This window comes from Hipposideros armiger, unplaced genomic scaffold, assembly GCF_001890085.2.
Source record: "Hipposideros armiger isolate ML-2016 unplaced genomic scaffold, ASM189008v1 scaffold_90, whole genome shotgun sequence".
Lineage (NCBI taxonomy): Eukaryota > Metazoa > Chordata > Mammalia > Chiroptera > Hipposideridae > Hipposideros > Hipposideros armiger.
The window spans coordinates 1,444,333-1,462,429 of record NW_017731440.1 but is presented as its reverse complement, the minus strand read 5'-3'; the positions used below and the strand labels follow the sequence as shown (position 1 = coordinate 1,462,429).

At 34.5% G+C, this 18,097-nt stretch overlaps 1 protein-coding gene across 1 annotated transcript in view; it reads left to right on the top strand.

The window, feature by feature from the left end:
- Positions 1-18,097, top strand: part of TTC6 (tetratricopeptide repeat domain 6) — a 209,195-nt gene that overhangs the window by 123,586 nt on the left and 67,512 nt on the right. The window contains exons 10-15 of the mRNA XM_019644672.1: positions 1,076-1,150; positions 7,030-7,406; positions 12,291-12,753; positions 13,054-13,183; positions 14,251-14,423; positions 16,835-16,971. Coding sequence (XP_019500217.1) covers positions 1,076-1,150; positions 7,030-7,406; positions 12,291-12,753; positions 13,054-13,183; positions 14,251-14,423; positions 16,835-16,971 — 1,355 coding nt within the window. The remainder of the gene's footprint in view (positions 1-1,075; positions 1,151-7,029; positions 7,407-12,290; positions 12,754-13,053; positions 13,184-14,250; positions 14,424-16,834; positions 16,972-18,097) is intronic.

Below are 18,097 nucleotides of genomic sequence, written 5' to 3'. Positions count from 1 at the left end.
TTCGCACTTTCTAGACTTCTGTGGTAAGTCTACCACACCTTACACCTACCTGTCAGATAACTCCCATTTTCAGTAGCTGCTTCTTCCAATCCATCTTCTTTCCTGAACACAGGTATGATATGTTACTCATATCTCAAAAAACTGAATAACTACCTACCAAATAAAGTCAGAGTGCTTAATTAAGTCCCAGAACCTGGCCTCAACTGTATTTTCTATCCTACCTTCCATTGTACTTCTGCCTTCGTGTAACCTCCACATACCCTGTCCTCTGCCTGCACCACAATCCCTGGGGACCCAAATCCCAGCAATATGACACGTCTCAATGCCTGCTTAGACTACTCCATTGGCCTGGGATGTTCTCAACCACTCCTCAGCCCATGGAAATACTGCTGCCTTTCACAGGCCTGCCCTGATGCTACCTCGTCAAGCTGATCTGTGTAGGTTCCTTCCCTTTCGGAACTGACCCCTCCCTCTCCTGTGTTCCTTTGCACCTGATTCGTGCCATCTTTGCAGTCATTGCCATGGCCACTTCGGACTGTAGTCATTTCTTTATGTCTGTTGTCACCATCACACTGGTCGAGAACATGGAACATGTCTTATTTTTTTTTTTTTGTACTTTCTACTTTATCTAGTATAGTAGAACTTCCCAACTCTTAATATAAGAGCTCTCATAGTAAGTGATGATATTTGTGTGATCTTATGGAGCAAAAGGGTGAGGTAACTTATGATTAGAGGTGGCATGCACACACACTTGTGCCACTTGTACCAACTGGAAAGCTTAGCAGATAGCATCTTGCATATAGCAGGTATCAGGTAAGTGTGTGTTGTACCCAGTTGAATTTTAAAAAATCAGATCATTTCCATTTTTTAATATGCTTTTCTAAATTAATTGATGGATTTTAAGTTCTGCTCCTCTCTGTAAATTCAGAGACTTCAAAAGAACCTCTACTTTAATCAGTATTTCTGCATTTTGTTAGTTTACCTAAACAGTTACCATTAGTCAACTGCCATATGATATTTTAGCTTACCACATAGAATCTGCAGTTGATGTATAATTATCATTTTATGATTTCAGTCTCTTATCTTGAGAAAATCTTTATCATTTGACAATATCTCAAAATGTTTCAACATACAATCTCCACAACTAAAGGTATGATAAATTTTCAGTTTTTATTATTCAAAAGAAATGTTTATTTTACTAGTAATAATCACCACTTATGCTTTTTTTGATTGCTTTCCTGAAATAGTGTACTCAGGTAATTCATCTAGAGTTGATTGAAAGTTTGGATTCAAGTGTGTATTCAGTAGCTCATGTAAGATTGTGGTAGGTGGTGCCAATTTAAGATTTTCAACAGCTCAGAAGTTTCTCATACTCATAGTTTGACTTTACCTGGTATATTATAAATCAAGTCACTTATAATATTGACCTATACTTAAATTGGGCTCATAGTTTTAAAGAATTTCCATGAACACTATTCCAATTTGATCTTGAGCTTCGTAATATCCTGATGAGAAGGAAGGTGAGGTATTATCCTTGTTTTATACATGAAAAAGCTAAGGTCAGAACGTGATAAATGGCAGAGCTCTCAGTTTTTCACCATTAAGTATGATATTAGCTGAGCATTTGTCATATATGCCCTTTGTTATGTTGAGGTACTTTCCTTCTATACCCATTTTATTAAGTGTTTTAATAAAAAATGGATGTTGTATCTTGTCAAATTCTTTTTCTGTATCTATTGATATGATCATATGATTTTTATCTTTTATTTTGTTTATGTGGTGTATCACATTGATCGATTTGTGTATGTTGAACCATCCTTGTGCCCCTGGGATGAACCCACTTGGTCGTGACATATAATCTTTTTAATGCATTGTTGTATTCAATTTTCTGGAAATTTGTTTAGGATTTTTGCATCTCTATTCATCAGAGATATTGGCCTGTAGTTTTATTTTTCTGTGTTATCCTTTCCGGGTTTTGGTATCAGGATAATGTGGGCCTCATAAAATGAGTTCGGAAGTATTAACTCTTCTTCAATTTTTTGGACAAGTTTGAGGAAGACAGGTATTGAATCCTCTTTTGAATATTTGGTAGAATTCACTAGTGAAGGAATCTGGTTTTTTTTGTTTGTTTTTGGGAAGGTTTTGGATATTTGTTTCAATTTCTTTACTGTTGATCAGTCTATTTAGATTTCCCAGTTCTTTGTGATTCAGTCTAGGAAGGCTATATATTTCTAAGAACTTGTCCATTTCTTCTAGGTTATTGAATTTGATGGCATATAGCCCTTCGTAGTATTCTTGGGTGATCCTTTGTATTTCTGTGGTATTTGTGGTAACTTCTCTTTCATTTCTGATTTTGTTTATTTGCGTCTTTTCTCTTTGTTCCTTAGTGAGTCTAGCCAGGGGTTTCTCAATTTTTAATCTTTTCAAAGAACCAGCTCATTGTTGCATTATTTTTTTCTATTGTCTTTTTGTTCCCTGTTTCGTTTAGTTCTGCTGTAATTTTTATTGTTTTCCTCTTTCTGCTGACTTTGGGTTTCATTTGTTCTTCTTTTCCTGGTTCTTTAAGATGTAATCTTAGGTTGTTTATTTGGGATTTTTCTTGTTTCTTGAAATTGGCCTGTAATGATATAAATTACCCTCTTAATACTGCTTTTGCTGCATCCCAATAATTTTGATAGGATGTATTTTTATTCTCATTTGTTTCTTTGTTTCTTTTGATCTCTCCTTATATTTTTCTTTGACCCAATTGTTCTTTAATAGCATGTTGTATAATCTCCACATATTTGTGGTTTTTCTCACTTTTTTTTATGCAGTTGATCTCCTGTGTCAAAGTCTTGTTGTCAGAGAATATGCTTTGTATGATTTCAATCTTAAATTGGTTGAGGCTAGTTTTATTTCCCAACATATAGTCTATCTTTGAGAATGTTCCATGTACACTAGAAAGGAATGTATAGTCTGGTGTTTTAGGATGAAATGCTTTGTAAATGTCAATTATGTCCATTTGGTCCTATGTGTCATTTAAGACTGATATTTTCTAACTGATTCTTTGGTTGAATGATCTATCCATAGCTGTCAGTGGCGTATTTATATCCCCTACAATAATTGTGTTTTGGTCAATTTCTCCCTTTAGTTCTGTTAGTAGTTGCTTTGTATATGTTGGTGCTCCCTGATTGGAGGCATATATATTGATAAGTGTTATGTCTTTGTTGATATTGTCCCATTTATCATTATGAAATGTATATCTTTGTCTCTTGTTACCTTTTTTATCCTGAAGTCTGTTTTGTCACATATAAACATGAATACACTTGCTTTTCTCTGGATTCTATTTGCTTGGAGTATCATTTTCCATCCTTTCACTTTGAGTCTATATTTGTCCTTGCAGTTGTGATGTGTCTCTCAAAGGCAGCATATGGTTGGGTTTTGTTTTTTTATCCAATCTGCTACTCTGTGCCTTTTTATTGGTGAGTTCAGTCCATTTACATTTAGAATGATTATTGATATATGAGGGTTTTCTATTGCTATTCTATCTTTTGTTTTGTGGTAGCTCAGTGTCTCCATTGTTTCTTTGTCTTTTTGTTCCTATCTGTTGTTTTAGTTTGGCTGGATTCTATGATTTTTCCCTGTGTTTCTTTTTTTTTTTTTAATGTTATATGTCTCAGTTCTGGATTTTTTTTGAGTGGTTACCATTAAGTTTATATAAAAGAAAGCTTCATATTTACAGTAGTCCTTTTTCTTCAGCCTGCTTCTTATCTCCATTCCCCTTTGCAGATTTAGACCTGTACTCTTTCCCCTTTTATGTTTTTGTTGTCACAGTTATCCCTATTCGTGCTGTGAATTCATTTCTGAGTTGCAGTAGCAAGTTGTCTTTTTTTTTAATGTTTTTATCTTCTTTACCTTTTCTGTTATGTTTAAATATATAGTGTCTATTTTGTGTAGGGGTTGCCATTTCTTGCTTCTGTCTGTTAGTAATCTTGCTCATGGTTTTGTGTCCTTTTGACTTTTTGTTTCAGGTCAAATAGCCTCATTCAGTATTTCCTGTAATGCAGGCCGTGTGGTGGAAAATTCCCTCAACTTCTGTATGTCTGGAAAGGTCTTTATTCTTCCTTCATATTTAAAAGATAATTTTGCTGGATATGTTATTTGTGGTTGGCAATTTCTCTCTTTTAATAGTCTGGATATTTGTTTCCACTCTCTCCTGGCTTGTAAAGTTTCTGCTGAAAATCTCATGGGCTTTTCTTTATGGGTTACTGTCTTCTTTTTCCTGGATGCCTTGAGAATTCTTTTTTTTCATGAATTTTTTTTAAACTTTATTGGGGAACAATGTGTTTTTTCCAGGACCCATCAGCTCCAAATCAAGTAATTGTCTTCAATCTAGTTGTGGAGGATGCAGCTCACTGGCCCATGTGGAAATCGAACCAGCAACCCCGGCTAAGAGCCTGTGCTGCAACCACTTGAGCTAACCGGCTGCCCTTCATTAATTTTTGACAGCTTCAATATAATATGCCTTGGAGAAGGCCTGTTGGGATCGAGGTAATTAGGTGTTCTGTTTGCTTCTTGGATTAGAGGATCCAATTTTTTTCATAGTTTTGGGAAGTTGTTGTTGACTGTTTGACTAGACTCTCTGTTTCCTTCTCCCTCTCTTCTCCTTCTGGTATATCCATTATTCTTAAGTTACTCTTTCTGATGGAGTCAGAAAGTTTTTGTGGAGTTCTTTCATTTAACTCTCAAGTCTCTCTCTTCTTCTATCTGTGTCATTTCCAGATTTTTATCTTTGATATCACCAACTCTTTCCTCCATCTGGTCAGCTCTATTTCCTATGATGGCTATTTCATTCTTCATCTCTTTTATTGAGTTCCTCATCTTTAGAATTTATTTTTGGTTCTTTTTTAAAATATCGATCTCTTTGGCAAAATATTCATTTTGTTCATTGATTTTATTTCTGAGTTCATTGTACTGCCTGTCTGGGTTTTCTTTCATCTCACTGAGTTTTTTCAGAAGTTCAATCTTGAATTCTCTGTCATTTAAGTCACAATATTTCCATGTCCTTAAGTTCATTTTCTAGAGATTTTTCATTTTCTTTCTAAGCTGTCTTGATACCTTGGCTATTTGTGGCAATTAATTATTATTCCTCTTCCTGGGCATCAACAGGAATGGATTCTCTAGCAGGTTGATATAAAGAGGTATTACTTTTGCTTTCCAGTAGATGTCGGTGGAGTGTTTATTTTCTCTCATGCTGCAGTGTTTTCTTTTCTCTTGCGCTGTTCCAGCTTCTGGCACAGTGGGAGATTTCCTGGGAGGTGGGCTTCTCCTCTGTGATCAGGTTGCCTGGGTCTCAGGGCACAGCCTCTGTAGGAGGATGTAGTGGGTGATGGGGTTCTGAGCCTCTGAAACCCCAATGCTGCCCCTGTAGTCCAATGCATAGCCTGCGTGTCTCAGCAGCCCTGGTTGTCCCTGCAGGGATCCGCCCTGAAAGATGGGGGTGGGATGGGCTGGGAGAGGTGGCAGATGTGTTTGTGGCTCTCAGCAATGGCAACTTCCAGCCCACAGCTGCCTTGCCCCTACAGCTCCTTCTCTGTCACCAGAATTAGCTGCACTGTGCGTCTGCTGCTCCAGGACTGCCTCCCAGTTCTCAGGGCCGTAGATATTCTGCTTTTTAATCCCACACTGCTACAGTTTCTTCTGAAGCCTGCTTCTAACACTGGGAGGGTGAGGGGAGGTGGCCAGGCTCCATGTCTTTGTTTTCTGCCTGGCAGTGAGGGCTTAAACTGCTGTTGTCACCCTTCTGTATTCGGTCCTTGCCCTGAGGTCTCTGCCCTGATCACAGGGGTCAGCCATATTATATGATCAGGCAGGATTGTGGGCCACAGAAACGCACCTGCAGTCTGAATCCTTCCCTCTCCTGGGACCACAGTGAGCTCTGGGCTGCGTCCTGCGTCCCCCTTCTCTGCACTTCCCCCATCCCTCCTTCTTTGTTTGCCCCAATTAATCCATCTTCAGATGTTTCGATGCACAGATCTCTCAGATGTGCTTGTGTCTTGTATAGGGAATCTTTTGTTGACTTATAGCTGTTCAATTTGTTGTAAGTTCCATGGGCGATTTCAAGGAGCACCTCTCATGCTGCCATGTTTCTGAAGTCACTCCAAGTTAACATAGTTCTTGAGATAAGGGAAGTATAGTAAATCATGGAGGGTCAATATGTCTAATGTACTTTAGTACATATTGAAGCATATAACTAGTTTGTATGAAATTGTTATGTTTGAAATTTGAGCCTAAATTCACTGTAAAGAAAAATAGCTCTAAAACAAATTATTAGCAAAATTAAATGCAGTTAACTTACTGACAGTTGTTCAGTAGACAGGAAATGCTATATCAAAGGACTAAAACTAATCTCTTTTACTAGTAATGAGTACTGTTAGGGTTTCAAGTACTAATGCATAATGACTGCAAATTATTTACAATTATTAATGTATTATAATATTGATTTTATTGTTAAATTAAGTTGATATAATATTAGAGAAAATAAATATTAGGCTGGAATTCTGTTATTAAGCTTATAAATATTGAATTGAAAACTATTGTAGAGAATATTTGAATAATGTACAGAAATTCAATATTGTTAAAGAGCTTTTGAAAATAGACTAATGAATTTATTTTATAGGGTAAAGCATTTTAATAATTTTTGCCCATTCTATCCAGTGTTTGCATTAAAAGTAAAAGTAAAACATGTTCTTTATTTGGATATGTAAAAAGCATTTTCTTTAAATTAAGAATATATATCACAATGCATTCCTACTTTATATTGTTATATTTGTGTAGCTAACAAAATATTGTATGATCAAATTATTACACTTTGCTTTAACCCCATTATTAACTTTATAGCTGACTTGAAAAACATCAAGAATACATGATTTTAAATTTTTCAATAATGCCCAAACTTCATTAATAATTGTAACTGAATTAATTTGAAATGTATAGCAACTTAAATTGACTTTATATTTTTTTCTGCCACTTTATTTTCTTATTAATAAGAGAGTAAAATCTGCAGTTGAGTTGAGGAAGGAGGGGACCATTGCTCCATTAGAGATTAAGGATGACATGCAAAACCATTTAAAAGAGGTGATGTTTCAGAAAGCAAAGGAATTGAAGCATCATCAGATGATTGAACTAAACGAAATTGAGGAATCCAACTCTGTGAAAAAAAATATAGATGCCATCTTAGATACCATGCAAGACAATTACAGTATGAGAAATCTGTCTCTCTCTCTCATTGAAGCATCTAGAAAAGCTGGCATTAGTTACATTGTTTATCCCAGGAAAAAGAAGATGAAATGGAAGAAAGGACTGAAATTCAGTAAACTTTCAAACATGTTGGACGATTTATCCAAGCCTCCAAAGATTCTTAAAAGGTCTTGTTTAATCAATAATTGTTATAATTTAAGAATTGCATTGTGGTTTTGGACTTAATTATATAATTTCATCCACTGAACTTGTTATTATTTTTCTCAGCCCTGAAAATATGTTGAACTCTTAGCTAAAGGACAATCTTTTTTTTTTTTAAATATACAGCTATTTAGTAGTATAAATATGTGAATAGTTCAAACTATAATTTAAAGGTGGGACTGATTTAAGGACATGAAGTAAGACTAAGTGAATGTGATGGCTAAAGGAAATCTTTTAGTGGAAAGAAATATAATCTACTAAGTTATTTTTCTTAAACGATTTAGGACCAAAACCCAACCCCTGCTCCGAACAAATACCACCTATTCAAAAATCAAAATAGATTGTTGGGATTTAACTGTTTCTAAATTTTAAAGTATAAAGTTGACTATTAAATCTAGATAGGCAAACTGTTTTTTGTATGTTATGAGGCCTAATTCAGAGATCAACTCAAAGAAATAATTTTTCTCCTTGCTTGGAGGTAATAGTATTTGGCATGTTTAAAAATATGGAGGGACCTAAGATAACAACTCAAAGTCCAGGTATGTTCATATTTAAGTTCAGGATATAATTTTCTTATAACCCCAGTGTTGTGCAAAATAGTTTCCAAAATGCTCTGGGCTTTGTTTCTCTTTAGATACCTCCAGATGACAAACAATTCATTAAACTTATGCCATTTTGAAGAGTAAAGACTTTCCTGGTGATAAGAGAGTCGTACACGTTTTGTTCACTTTATTATTATGAAGACTTGCTGGTTCTGAAAAGGGGTCAATTATATTTTGGTGTGTTAACTTATTGTCCCTTAGAAGATTGGGAATAACTTTTTATAAATATGAGTGACAGAGTGGAAAAGAGACCAACCCTAGTGGAGAATGCCATTCACCTTCTGAGTTCTCTGCACACTACTTCTGTTTAAATTTCCCCTGCAACAAATATAATATCTAGAAGCATTTTTTGTTAGCTCATCTTTAGAAGAATTTAGGTAGGTGTTTCTAAGTTGACGAATGTTTTAGATCAAAGATTGCTTATACATTTTTGATACATTTTCTGTTTTTATAATTGTTTTCTTAGTGTTTTTATTTTATTTTATTTCATTTTAGCATTATTATTATTTTTTGTACTTTTTAAATTATTAGTTTCAGGTGTACAAAACAACATGATTAGACATTTACACCCCTCACAAAGTGATAATTCCACCAAGTCTACTACCCCTCTGACATCACACGTAGCTATTACAATACCATTGACTATATTCCCTATGTTGTACTTTACATCCCATGGATTAAATATATAATTGTAGTTGACATTCAATATTATTTTATATTAGTTTCAGGTTTATAGCTCAGTGGTTAGGCATTTTATATAATCTATGAAGTGATCCCCCCAATAAGTCTAGTACCCATCTGACACTCTAAATAGTCTTTACATTATTGATTATATTCCTCACACTATATTTCACATCCCTGTGACTATTTTGTGGCTATCAATTTATACTTCCTAATCCCTTCACCTTTCTCACCCATCACCCAACCCCCCCTCCCATCTAGCAACCATTAGTTTGTTCTCTGTATCTATGAGTCCATTCTGTTTTGTTTATTTGTTTATTATGTTCTTTAGATTCCACATACAAGTGAGATCCTATGGTATTTGTCTTTGTCTGACTTCTATTTCACTTAGCATAATACCCTCTAAGTCCATCCATGTTGTTGCAAATGGTAAGATTTCATTGTGTTTTTTTTTTGTAGCAGAGTAATACTCTACTGTATATATGTACCACAATTTCTTTATCTAATCATCTATTCATGGGTTGTATTCATATCTTGGCTGTTGTGAATAGTGCTACAATAAACATAAAGGTGCATATATTTTTTCAAATTAGTGTTTTGGATTTCTTTGGATAAATACCCAGGAGTGGAATTGCTGAATCATTAGGTAGTTGTATTTTAATTTTTTGAGGAACCTCCATGCTGATTTCCATAGTGGCTGCATCAATTTGCAATCCCACCAACAGTGCACAAGGGTTCTCTTTTTTCCACATCCTCTCCAGCACTTGTTTGTTGATTTATTGATGATAGCTATTCTGACAGGAGTGAGGTGGTATCTCATTGTGGTTTTTATTTGCATTTCTGTGATGATTAGTGATGTTGAGCATCTTTTCATGTCTATTGGCCATCTGTATGTCCTTCTCTTTGGAGAAATGTCTATTCAGGTTCTCTGCCCAATTTTTAATTGGATTTTTTTTTTGGTGTTGAGTTGTATGATTTTTTATACATTTTGGGTATTAATCTCTTATCAGATGTATCATTGGCAAATATCTTCTCCCATTCGTTAGGATGTCTTTTTGCTTTTTTGATGGTTTCCCTTGCTGTGAAAAACATTTTTAGTTTGATGCAGCCCTATTTGTTTATTTTTTTCTTTTTGTTTCCATTCCATTTATATCAGTAAAAATATTACTAAGGGTAATGTCTGAGAGTTTACTGCCTATATTTCCTTCTAGGAGTTTTATGGTTTTGGGTTTTACATTTAAGTCTTTAATATATTTTGTTTATTCTTGTATATGGCATAAAGAGGTGGTTCAGTTTCATTTTTTTTTGCATGTATTTGTCCAGTTTTCCCAGCACCATTTATTGCTCATAAATAGATTGTTTTACCTCAATGTAAATTCTTGCTTTCTTTGTCATAGATTAAATAACCATATAGGCATGGGTTTATTTCTGGGTTCCCTATTTTGTTCCATTGATTTATGTGTCTGTTTTTATGCCAATACCATGCTGTTTTGATTACTATAGCCTTGTAGTATAATTTGATATCAGGTAGCGTGATACTTCCTGTTTTGTTTTTCTTTCCCAGGATTCCCATGGCTACAGAGTCTTTTATAGTTCCATATAAGTTTTAAGATTATTTGTTCTAGTTCTGTGAAAAATGCCATTGGTATTTTGATAGGGATTGCATTGAATCTATATATTGCTTTGTGTAGCATGGATATTTTAACTATATTAATTCTTCCTATCCATGAACATGGTGTATGTTCCCATTTATTTGTATCTTCTTTAATTTCTCTATTCAATGTTTTATAATTTTCTGAGTATAGTTCTTCTACTTCCTTGGTTAGATTTATTCCTAAGTATTTTATTTTTTTTATGCAATTATAAATGGGATTGTTTTCTTAATTCCTCTTTCTGATAGTTCATTATTGGTGTATAAAATGCAAATGATTTCTGAATTACATTTTCTTTTCTCAAAGGATGATGTATCTTCACCATCATAAAAAGGATAATATACTGTATTTTTTTGACCATGACGGAATTGATACCAATCTATATAAAGGATATAAGCAGATTTAACATTGCTTGAGTGGGATGTTTTACTGCTTACTGACCGTATATCATTTTGATTGTAAAGTTTAACTATTTAAAGATATTTCTTTGCTTTTTAATAACTGCATTTGAAATTTTTATAGATTGCCAACAGGTATAACAGAGGCCATAGGATAAACCTTTTGGTGGAGGCAGTAAAACAAACTCTGGGAGTTTTGATCTAAGATGATACATTAGTACAGCTCTCCTAACTTGTTAAAAAAAATCCTATCTTAACCTAATTTACCACAGAAGCATAACTATGAAATAAGTTTATGGAGCAACTTAAGAAATAATTTTATTTCTATAGTTTGAGGGTTTTCCCCCCACTAATCTTAACTTGCTTAACACAGAAACATCCTTCTTAGCATTTTATATTAGACCTTTAAGCTTGTTTCATCATATTCATTCTGGCTGGCTTCTTTAAATGGTTAGTCCTGATTGCCACTAGCAAAATTTCCATACTTGACCTGCCCCTGAAAGTGAATCTGTTTACTTGGCCCATCTTGCTATACCCCGAGAGAGGCAGAATTTATTATCTACAAGCCGGAGGTGACATCTTTTCCTTAGTGCACCAATCTCTAATTTCCCTTATTAGAGATACCTTATGGTCAGGTATTGCTTTTAGTATACTATCTTGGTGGATGGTGGTATGGGATGGAATGGGGCAGTTCCAGAGATTTGCACTTGACCTTTACTACCAGTATATCCCTCAGTGTATAGCTTATGCAGCCATTAAGTTTATTTATTCCCACTACAGATTCTGTGAGTATGGACATTATCACAGGATGGGTATATGTCTCACTAGATCCACTGGTAGATGGTTTCAGGCCAAGATTCTTTCTACCACTTGACCTTCATAATTCCCTAATATGATTGATGTACTTCAGTAATATTCACAGTGGGTATCTATCTGTGGATCAACATAAGTGTAGAGCCAGTATCTAATAACCCCCAGAAGGTTTGCACATTTAATCTTTCTCATACCTTTGGAAACTTTAGGGGAAAATTCATTAACCATACCCAGTCCTTACTGGGACCTGGCCTGGCCTTCCTGTCCCATGAGAGGTTTTGAATTGCGAACTCGCTTATGTCTGAGTCACTTATGGCTGGGTAAGAAGTTATGAACCCCCACTGTAACTGGTTAGGCTTTCATCCAGAAGACCTAAAAGTTTTTATCTATGCAAGTCAAAGAACACCTTAGCAGGCTGCCCATCTATCTAATTTCTGGGGACCTTTAGTCATTTAGTTATTGCCACAGATCCTTGTGAGTTAAAATTCTGTGATTCCCATTCTGTCCCCTCCTGTGGTTTATTTTGGTAACTGAGTCCACCAAATCCAGCCAACACACAAGAAATCTGTGTTTAATTAACAAGTCTCTGGGCAACTCTGATGCACAACAGAGAAATGGAAATTTTCTTTGTGGCTGAGTTGATTTATTGATTGTAAAAAATAATTATATTGCTACAATTTAAAAATCACTCTTTTAAAAACTAGATCAATGTCTCACGGGATCCTTCCTGGACAGAGGAAATATCTGCTCAAAGTTCCATTATATGAACGTCAATTTCGATGTCCCAGCCTACCCTCCTGTTTAAATTTTGACAAATTTACCCGAAGTAAGGGAGGAATTCCAGAAAATAGAGACCCTCGAACATGGGTTATTGATATGTTCTCTAAGCATAAACCTCAGAAGACAACCTCAAGGGAGAAAATTGTTAAAATGTTTGTTCCTGAAGACTTGCCTAAAGAAGCGAAAGAACCACCAAAACTCGAGTTGAGTGATTCTTTGGAGTCTGGTCTTCCTCCAGAGGTCATTAAACATTATGAATCTGAAGTGGAGATCTTGACTGAAGAAATAAATAATAAAAAAATATATGCTGCATTTTCATATTGTAGGCGTGGAGCTATTTATAGGAAACTGGGAAAGTTACAGAGTGCCATGAATGATCTACAAGAAGTAAGTTTTATTTCACCAAAATAACAATTTTAATAATTTACTCTTGTATATAATTATATAGTAATTTTTACTAACATTTTGAATAGTCAATTTGTATTGTACATTTGTGATTGTAAAATTATATTTATTAGCATTTTCAAATAAATATTAAAAGCACTAGATTTTGTTTGTTAGATTGGGAGGTACTATTTTATACCATACACATACAGAGCCACTGGGATCCATAGTATTTGAAATTTGATAGAGTATATTCCTTTAATACAGCAACTTCAATTGAATTTATATATATATATTTTCTAGGCTATACTCTTGGAACCATTGTTTCTCAATGCCTATTGGCACCGACATCTCATTTATCTTTTCCAAGACAAAATTGATGAAGCTTTGGATGACTTGAATTATATAAATAAATGTAATAAAAACAATGCAGGTGGGTTGTCTGTGCAGTCAGTTATATTAATTATATCTTTACCTAAGCTTTGGTTATTTAGTGGTACTATAAAGATACGTAAGTCAACATAGGTCCCCAAATGGGATGTGTCTTCCCTAAATTAAAATTACTATTGATATTGTAAATTTAAAAGACTCCTATATCTTATATTGTTTTCAAAATACTCATGATGGTTTTAAATGTTAATATCCTTGGTATACATTACAATAAATTGGTTGCTTACTGTTCATTCCAGAAGAACAATACGAACTTCAAATTTTTAGTTTTAGAAGTGATTCACAAATCTCTTCTTGACCACAAATCTCTGAATTAGAGTTGTAGTGTTCCTAAGACTTCCTGGTTGGATGTAATCTGTGTGTTTGCCCTTATGCAACATACTTTAACCGACTTGAATGACTAGACATGGACGTTTTTGGCAATGAAAAAATGTTGTACTCATCTTTGTATTTCCAGCATCCACAACATATTCCTAAAATGTAGCATGAGCTTAATAAATGTTTTAAAATCTAAGCTCATCTCTGCTAAAAGTCCATACAATTACTGCCATCAAAATCTAACTTTTTACTATAAACATTAAAATATGGGCCAGCCAAGTGGCTCAATTGGTTAAGGGCTTGCTCAAGAGTGCGAGCTTTGAGCAACAGCAGTTCGAGTCCTGGCCCGAGCTGAGCTGCCACTGAGCTACCAACAGGTGGCGGGATGGCTCAGCTAAACAAAACAAGACAAAACAAAATAAAACAAAACATATTATGAAACATTTCAGACATACAAAAAGGTAATAGTTAATTTTTGTTGCTTCAAATTGAAATTGAAAATGCTTTTAACCATAAATGAATATTTATCCAGGCTTTGAGAACAAAGTTTGCACTGTTGAAATAAAAAAAAACCCCCAAAAACCCTTACATTAAATGGTTAGGAAAGTATAATAGAGAAACATTACTCTAAGACTATATATAGCATTGGAGAGAGAGGGATTAATCTTTAAAATTTTTCATAGTTAATAAAAGAACTGTAACACTAAATTTTACCTTTTTAATTTTCTTTAGAAGCATATTTTTCAAAGGCTGAAATTTTCAGGGGAAAAAAAGACATTACTCTGGCAATTCTTAACTATACCCAGGCAATTAAGTGCAAGCCCATGGATGCTGATATGTATTTCAGGAGGGGTGAGATGTATGAAATAACCAACAAAGTACTGGCCATTGATGACTTTTCTAAAGTAAGCTATATCACATATAGTGCTACCATTTATATATTTTAGATTATGATATTCTTTCACATAGTTGTATAATCAAAACTATTATAGGTTAGGACCTAGGGCATTCATTACTCAATTGATATTACCACTACTCATATGTCGATTTTTCTTAAGTAAAGTTTTATTTCTCAATTACCATTGACATACAATATTATATTAGTTTCTGGTATGCAACATAGTGATTAGACATTTGTGTAACTTGTGAAGTGATCACCCCAATAAGTCTAGTACCCATCTGACATCATACATAGTTATTACAATATTATTGACTATATTCCCTATGCTGTATTTACCTCCCTGTGACTATTTTTATAACTGGCAATTTGTACTTCTTAATCCCTACCACTTCCCCCACAACCTCCCTCCCATCTGCCCACCATCAGTTTGTTATCTGTATCCATGAGTTTGTTTCTGTTTTGTTTATTTTGTTTTTTAGATTCCACATATAAGTGAGATCATATGGTATTTGTCTTTCTCAGTCTGACTTATTTAACTTAGCATAATATTTTCTAGGTCCATCCATGTTGTCACAAATGGCAAGATTTCACTCTTTTTTTATGGCTGAGTCAATTTTTAGAAATTATTATTAGTGAATGAATTGATTTATAGCGAATAGTTGGGTGTGGGAGCATTTGAGATAAATCTGAGGGAGGCATAATTTTTCCAGCTGTCTCTCTTTGAACCATAAAGCACTGGTTAACGAAACCGTTGAAAATTGCTTCTTCCCTACGGAGAAAATCATTTTCCATGCAACTCTTGAGACATAGCTGATTCTCTTCTGCAGCAAACCCATCTGTTCTCAAAAAAGCTGTGCTCACTGACTTGTTCATTCATTCCTTTACTCACAAATATTTATTGACTAAGGCACTCTACAAAGTAGTGAATAAATAATGAATAAAACAGACACGTTTCGGGCCGGCCGAGTGGCTCAGTTGGTTAAGAGCTCGCTCAAGAGTTTGAGCTCTGAGCAACAGCGGTTCGATGACCTGCCCGAGATGAGCTGCCGCTGAGCTGCCAACAGGTGGCAGGATGGCTCAGCTAAAACAAACAAACAAACAAACAAAAAAACAGACATGTTTCTTGCTTATATGGAGCCTATAGTTTAATAGGCAGATATTAAAGAAATAAATCCATACATAAATATATACTTGCAAATTATGTTAATGCCTATGAAGGAAATAATGATTTGTGTGTGGGGGGGGGCGTGGTGGTGGTGGTGGTGGTGGTAATGTATATTTAGTTGGGGGATGTCAAGGAATTCCCTTGAGGAAGTGCACTTTTAGCTGAATTGTACTCTGAGGCTAGAGTCAGGCAAATTATTCCCTTGATTGCAGCAGAATTGCAACCATTATCTCCTTTTAACTCTACATTCTTAGTTCTTAGTACAATTGAGAATTTAGAGGTTATTTAAATAATTTAGCTTTCCATTTTCCCAGAAACTACTCTGTTTCTTAATCCATGATGGTTAGCCACACACCTGACATTATTTTTGCTTCAAGATAATATTGTAAGTTTTGGTAATTTCTGGTCTAGAAAAAAAATCTTTTCACTATTTTCTTTTGAAGATATTGAAATTATTATATCATCTGTTGTGTTCGTTTTCTCCATCTGGCGCCAATAGTTTAAAATTTGACAAATGAAGCAACTTGAGGTCAAACTTCAAAACTAGGTTTTTTTTTAATGTGTGTGTGTTTTAAAAATAGTTGGTAATTTTTGTGCTTCCATCTCTCCCCACCTCCCATTATCAATAGGCAAGGAGCTTTGTAATTGAGTATACAGTGATTAGTCCGTTCACTCTATTGCCTTGTATGTCAATGAATGAACCATGCCAATACCAATTCATGTGTCTTCATCATTTTAGGGACTATTGTGGATTAATTCATATTTGATTTGGTTGAATCAGCATTGATGTGGTCTAATGTGTATCATCTTGAATTGGGATAAAATGCTGGGAATATAATTAAGATAAAGTTGGTAGATCCAGTATAACCCTACCCTAGTTGAACAAGTCTCTTAGGAAATTGTATCAATGAAATTTACAGTGGGCAAAAGACTTAGCTACTTATATATTCTCTCTCTCTCTCTCTCTCTCTCTCTCTCTCTCTCTCTCTCTCTCTCTCTCTCTCTNTCTCTCTCTGTCTCAAAACCTCCCTTTTCTAGAGTTTGGGGATAAATGGATTTTCTAACATCATGGTCTTTAAATGCAAGTCTCAAAGTCTTTATATCTTAATTCGCTTTTGTATAATCTGAGGTTAAAAACATGGTTGTAATCTATTAATTTGCTATGGGTTTATAGACCTTTTTTGGTTTGTTTGTTTTTTATTATGTGATATATTTTTGTATCTCCTTTTCACCCTCACACCCGCATGTAGTGTATTTTTTATGATCCCAAAAGAATAGATGCCTTATTGAAACGTGGAATGTTTTACTATGAAAATGGAAACTGGAATGCAGCCATACAGGATTTTACAGCTTTGTTACATGTAGATCCCCAAAATTCTGAAGCAAGGTGAGTATTATTTTATGAGTGACTTCTGAAATTATAATATTTTTTTAAATACATTCTCAGGAAAGAAAATTGCTTGAAATACATCAGGCAACCCTTTAAAAATAGTGAATCAATTTTCTGTGCTACCAGTGAATGAAAATCTTTACCTATACCGCAACAGTAGTGGTTAATTTAATTTATTATCATAGGCACAAAGGGATAATTTAGTTTTGTTAGTATTTCCTAAATACTACTTACATTATCAATTTTTAAAGTATTGGTCTATATTTTTATTCCTTAAATTCCTTTTTTATTTCCTTTGTACTTATCAATTATAGAGAACTATTCATATAGATTTCTGTAATATCTTATTGTAACTTGAATATTAAACTTTGTTCCTCCAACCTTATTCTGTATAATACAGTTCTCATTTTGTTGTTTTTCTTTAAGTGTGTTTTGAAGAGGTTTAAAAAACACGTATAACCTCATACCTACTCATCTTTCTCCTCACAATTTCTGTTTAATGTTAAATTTTTTATAGTCAAATAAAGCATGCATCCAGAAAAGTGTACAGAATATAAATGCACAGCTTAGTAACTTAAACCATGTCAATATACCTGTGTTACCATCACCAGGTCAAGAAACAACTTCCAGCACCCTGGAAACCCCCTGCGCCTTTGCCTCCCTGAGGAGGTTACCGCTGCCCAGACTTTGTTTTAATCACTTCCTGTAATTCCTTATAATTTCATCACATAAGTATGTTATGTGCCCCTATACATTCTTAGTTTAGTTTTGCCTTTTAAAAATTTATATAAATAGAATCTCATGGTAGTATTCTTTCACGTCTTGCTTCTTTTGCTGAATATATTGTCCGTGGCTCTAGTTTACTCATTTTAATTTTCTTTAGCATATTTAGTTGCATGAATACATTACAACTTACTTATCCATTCTACTGTTACAAACACTTGAATGTTTCTAGTTTTTTTTAAGATTTTTATTAGGGAATTGGGGGGGATGGGAACAGTGCTGGGGAATTGGGGGGGATGGGAACAGTGCTGGGGAATTGGGGGAAGGGTAACAGACAAGTTGCTGTCGTTTTGTTCTTCAGTCTAGTTGTGGAGGACGTTGCTTCACTGGCCCAAGTTGG